Consider the following 5,335-nt stretch of genomic DNA (forward strand, 5'->3'; position numbering starts at 1 on the left):
AAGGGAAAGGGAAAGGGAAAGGGAAAGGGAAAGGGAAAGGGAAAGGGAAAAAGGGAAAGGGAAAGGGAAAGGAAAGGAAAGGAAAGGAAAGAAGACTATTAGATTGGGCATTATAAAATATTCCTATGACAAAGTAGAAAAAATTAAAACATGTTGTTGGATTTTAAAGGGTTAAATGTCATTTCTTTCTCAATTGATATATAAGCATAGTCCCAAATGAAGCTCTTTGAATAAAATTTCTCATTTACATTCAAAAATTTATATGAAATGCAAATATTCTGAAATAGTTAAAGCAATCTTACAAATGGTATTGCATGGTGTCAAAACTTAGTATAAAATAACCTGTGTCAAATGCCTCAAACCATATGATTTAAATGAATGTGGCTTACTGTCTATAATATTAATGGCATCTGATCAATACAATAAAATAATCTGACCAAAACTCAATGCAACAAGAAAGTTATTGAGAGGGCTGAGTTAGCCAGAGCCAGGCTGACCCCACACAGGCTGCAAACTGGCAGTCTGGGAGTCTAGGCCCAAGTTACTGTCTCCCAGAAACGAGAAGCTGGATCCAGGGACCTGTGGGCAGCCAAGCTGAGCATGCTTCGCTACCCTGGAAAGTGCCCAGAGCCCTAACCAATCACAAAGGCACCCACACCACTGGAGTCAGAGCCAACCAATTAACAGAAAGAAAGGTAAAAGTCACCTATTCCTACCCTAACAGGCTTTAAATTGACCCTGCAGATCATATCCCTTGGTCGCCATCTTGAGAAACGATTGACCCCTGCATGCTGGTGATTTTTTCAGAATAAACACTTTTTGCCTTTGCATACTATTCGAGTCTAGGGTCTTCTTTCAGAGATTCTTGAACCCTAACATTATCTTTTAAACAACTCAAGTGAGTTGGGCAGTGGTGCACATGCCCACTCAGGAAGAAGAGACAGGGAGATCTCGGCAAGTTCTAGGATAGCTTGGTCTAAGGGAGTTCTAAGACAGTCAGGGCTACACAGAGGAAACTCCATATTGAAAAAACAAAAAATAAATAAATAAACAAACAACTCAAGTGGAAGAGAAATTTAAAACTATAGGAAAGAATAGTAACAAAATCCATGATCTATCAGAATCTACAGGAGACAGTGCAAGATACACAGAGGAAATCTCACAGCCCCCGACAACTGTATCACTAAATGAGAAAGAATAAACTAAGCTACCCTTACACCAATATGGAGAATACAATAAACAACAAAATTAGGAGGAAAAGAAAAAAAAACAAAAACAGAGAATTGAAAGAACAGAAACACAAAATAAACCCACATGCTGGATCTCAAAAAATAAAATGGACTTATGAACAGCAACCCAATACATCATTTCTTTTTTGTTTGGTTGTTTTTTTGTTTTTCGAGACAGGGTTTCTCTGTGTAGCTCTGGCTGTCCTGGAACTCACTCTGTAGACCAGGCTGGCCTCGAACTCAGAAATCCGCCTGCCTCTGCCTCCCAAGTGCTGGGATTAAAGGCGTGGGCCACCAGTGCCAGGCAGGACAGTAACTTTTGAGATAAAGTGTACCAAGAGAGCAATTCAGGGCGCATGCTCAGCATCTCTTCCCAGGCCTTGATGCTACAATTATACTCCATTCTGTCTTTACATTGTCATGTGCTGGGTTGGGGAGATGGCTTAGTAGTTAAGAGCATGTGCTGATCTTTTAGAGGACTAGGTTTGACCTCAAGCAACTGCGAGGTATCTAACAACTAGGTGTAACTAGTTCCGATGCCCTCTTCTGGCTTCTATGGGCACTGCACTCATATGGTACACATACTTACATGCAGGCAAAACACCCACACACAGAATAACAAGAATGAATGAGTCCTTTAAAAACTTGTGATGTGCTGTGTAAACCCACTGAGAAGCTAATTCCAGATGTGTCCACTAGTCCACTCACTTCAGACTCAAGCATGCATGTCTTAAGAGTGTCCCCCAAGATCCCTTGTCTCGGGATGGGCTGTCCCTTCCAACTCAACCCTGAATAGCCTCCAAGAGGAACACCATATTCACGGTGCTGGAGAGAGGGCTCAGCAGGCAAGTGTGCTTGCAGCTCTTGCTAAGGCCCAAGGTTGAGTTCCCGACACCCAGTGATTTTTAGGGGGCAGTAAATCCAGGTCCAGGCATGCCTCCCTCTTCTTGCCTCTGCGCGTGTTACATACTATGCAGACCAAACACTCACACACAAAATAAAAATAAATCCTATAGAAGTAGAACACCATGTCCCTGAGAAAAGAAGAGAGAATTGCTAGAGAGAAAACACTGTGTCCTTGAACACAGCTAGGAGGTGGACATTCCCAGGCACCTTCCCAAAGCAGCTACTGCCTACGCTATGATAGAAATCCGACTGTGGTGGAAGCGGCTAACAGAAGGTCAATGCAGGAGGTGATTTGCTTGGAACCCTCCATGTCAATCAGGAGGTCCTGCTGATTTTGGCTTCTGACATGATGCTCCAATGTCTTTTTGCAGCTTGCTGTTTTCTTCTTATACTGCCTCAGGCTGTGTATCTAATAACTCACTCTAAACCAGAAGCTTGGCACAACAGAGCACCTGCTACACCAGCGGTTTTCAATCTGGGGGTTGTGACCCCCTACTCTTCCGGAGGGATTGCCTAAGACCGTCAGAAAACACAGATATTTACATTAAGATTCATAACAGTAGCAAAATCACAGTTATGAAGTAACAACAAAAATAATTTTGTGTTTGGAGTTACTACAACATGAGGAACTACACAAAGGGCCGCAGCATCAGGAAGGTTGAGAACCACTGATCTATGTAGACCAGATGCTTTAAGAAAAGCTACTCCAAAGATCCCCACTCACCAGGACAAGTGTCTCTTGCTCCCTTCTTCTGCACCATCCAGGGATCTTTTCCTTGTTCCAGTAATGAGATCACGGCTGGTTTGTAAACAGGAATTCCTGCTTCCAAGAAACACAAGAGGAATTAGCCACTCTCAGAGGTCAAATCAAGTGTGCTGCTCGTCAGAAAGGTGGGAGCTGAGGAGGATGGGAAATATTCTTTAGAGTAAATGGCAATAAGGAGCAATCTACAAAAGCTGTAATTCTGTAAAATGTAACTTATTTGGAGAGTAGAAACTGGGGGTGGGGTGGGGGGGTGGGGTAAGGCACACAATTCTCTTTGAACTTTTGGAACCGGGTTTGCTAGGTTGCCCAGGCTGTTTCCCCAAAGCAGTCCTCCACCCTGATTGTGTTGGTTATTCATGGTTATCAATTTGACTACATGTGGAATTAACTAAAACCCAAGTGGCTGAGTATACCTGGAAGGAATTTTTTTCTCAAAGTATTTGAAGTGGGAAGACCCATTTTTTATTTTATTTATTTATTATTTTGTTTTGTTTTATTTTGAGGCAGGGTTTCTCTGTGTAGCCCTGGATGTCCTGGAAATTGCTCTGTGGACCAGGCTGGTATCAGTGAACAAACTCACAGATATTTGCCTGCCTCTGCCTCCTGAGTGCTGGGATTAAAGGTATGTGCCACCACTGCCCTGTGGGGAGACCCACTTTTAATCCAGATCTTTTTCTCTGGTAAGTTCATTCCTTCATTGGCATTAAAGTCTACCTCTTTGGGATTCTGGTATATAGTGAAGACCAGCTGAGACATCCAGCCTCATGGACAGAACAACTACGGGATTCTTGGACCTTCGGTTGGTAGACAATCACTGTTGGACTAGCTAGACCATAGCCTGTAAGCTACTCTAATAAGTCCCACATATATACATGTGTGTGTGAGTATGTATACATATATGTATACTCATGTACATTTACTAATCCTATCAGTTCTGTTCCCCTAGAGCAGTGGTTCTCAACCTATGGATCATGAGCCCTCTGGGGTTGAAAGGCCCTTTCACAGGGGCTACAACCATCAGAAAACTGAGATACTTACATTTTAATTCATAACAGAGCAACGTTACACTTATGAAGTAACAACATAAATATTTTCATGGTTGTGGATGTCTGTAACATGAGGAAGGGTATTAAAGGGTTACAGAATTAGGAAGACTGACTGATACACCAGCCCTCAGAACTATAGGCATGTGTCACCATATGGCTTAAAAGAAGAGAAATCAGGCAAATAAAATGGGAAAAGTGTGTATTGTGTAAGTCTGATGACCCACGTTCCACTCTCAGAGCCTCTGAAAAGGTGGGAGAGAGAACTGACTCCATGGAGTTGTCTTCTGACTTCACATGCACATTGTGGCATGTACATACAATTCCCCAACACACACACAAACACACATACACATATACACATACACACATTCACATACATATACACATTTACACACACATTCACAGACGCATAAGTACATACACACACATATAAAACACATGCACATACATACACATATCCACACACATACAAAACACATGCATACACACACATATAAGCACATGCATACACACACATATAAGCACATGCATACACACACATATAAGCACATGCATACATACACAGATACACACATATAGATACAAACATTCACACATACATACACACACATACACATACACACACACACTCACATACACACACACTCACACATAGACACATACATAAACATACCCAAAGAAAAAGGGAGAGATAGAGTTGAATATAATTTTTAAAATTTTTAATAAAAAGAGGAAATTTAGTAAAGCGACCCAGAGACAGTTCATGGAACACAGACTTGGGATTCTGTAGACTGCCTTACCCAGCGACACCAGGCTCCTATAGTTCTCCAATGTCACCTTCCTGTACAAATTTCTCTGTGTGTCACTCAGCCACTGCCATTCCTCTTGAGTGAAATTTACAGACACATCCTCAAATGTCAGCAAATTCTGAAATGATATAAATGTATTCTGGTTCAATTCCTCAAACAGGCCTAGGTTAAATAGTTAAAGCTGGGCATGGCAGCACATTTCTGTAATCCCAGCACTCAGGAGGCAGAGGTAGGATGCCCAGAGTTCCAGGCCAGTGTGGGCTGCATAGTGAGTTCAAAGCTCCATTGTAATACCTTGTCTCAGACAAACAAGCAAATAACAACACAATAAAACACAACAGACAAAGGTTAGCAGTAGCTAAACTGTCTATACTTTGGTAGAAGCAAAAAACCCAACTTTTAAAGACAGCCACAGGCTGTCTTTAGTATGTGGCTCAGGGCTGTCTTGAATTCACAACCCTTCTGTCTCAGCTTTCCAAGAGCTAAGATTATGTGTCTATCTTTGTTCCCCTCCCCTCCCCTCCCCTCCTCTCCCCTCCCCTCCCCTCCCCTGCCTCAGCCTCCCAAGTGCTAGACTTC

The 5,335-nt window shown here is 42.3% G+C and overlaps 2 protein-coding genes across 4 annotated transcripts in view; one reads left to right on the plus strand and one right to left on the minus strand.

The window, feature by feature from the left end:
* Nucleotides 1-5,335, plus strand: part of Znf667 (zinc finger protein 667) — a 76,461-nt gene that overhangs the window by 35,812 nt on the left and 35,314 nt on the right.
* Nucleotides 1-5,335, minus strand: part of Znf583 (zinc finger protein 583) — a 17,025-nt gene that overhangs the window by 4,768 nt on the left and 6,922 nt on the right. For 2 of the 3 annotated variants that reach the window (XM_029479242.1, XM_029479241.1), the window contains exons 3-4: nt 4,748-4,874; nt 2,860-2,958 (exon numbers count right to left, since the gene is read on the minus strand). In XM_029479242.1, coding sequence (XP_029335102.1) covers nt 2,860-2,958; nt 4,748-4,874 — 226 coding nt within the window. The remainder of the gene's footprint in view (nt 1-2,859; nt 2,959-4,747; nt 4,875-5,335) is intronic. The other variant, XM_021166524.2, reaches the window with a different exon arrangement.

Source organism: Mus caroli, chromosome 7 (genome assembly GCF_900094665.2).
Source record: "Mus caroli chromosome 7, CAROLI_EIJ_v1.1, whole genome shotgun sequence".
Classification (NCBI taxonomy): domain Eukaryota; kingdom Metazoa; phylum Chordata; class Mammalia; order Rodentia; family Muridae; genus Mus; species Mus caroli.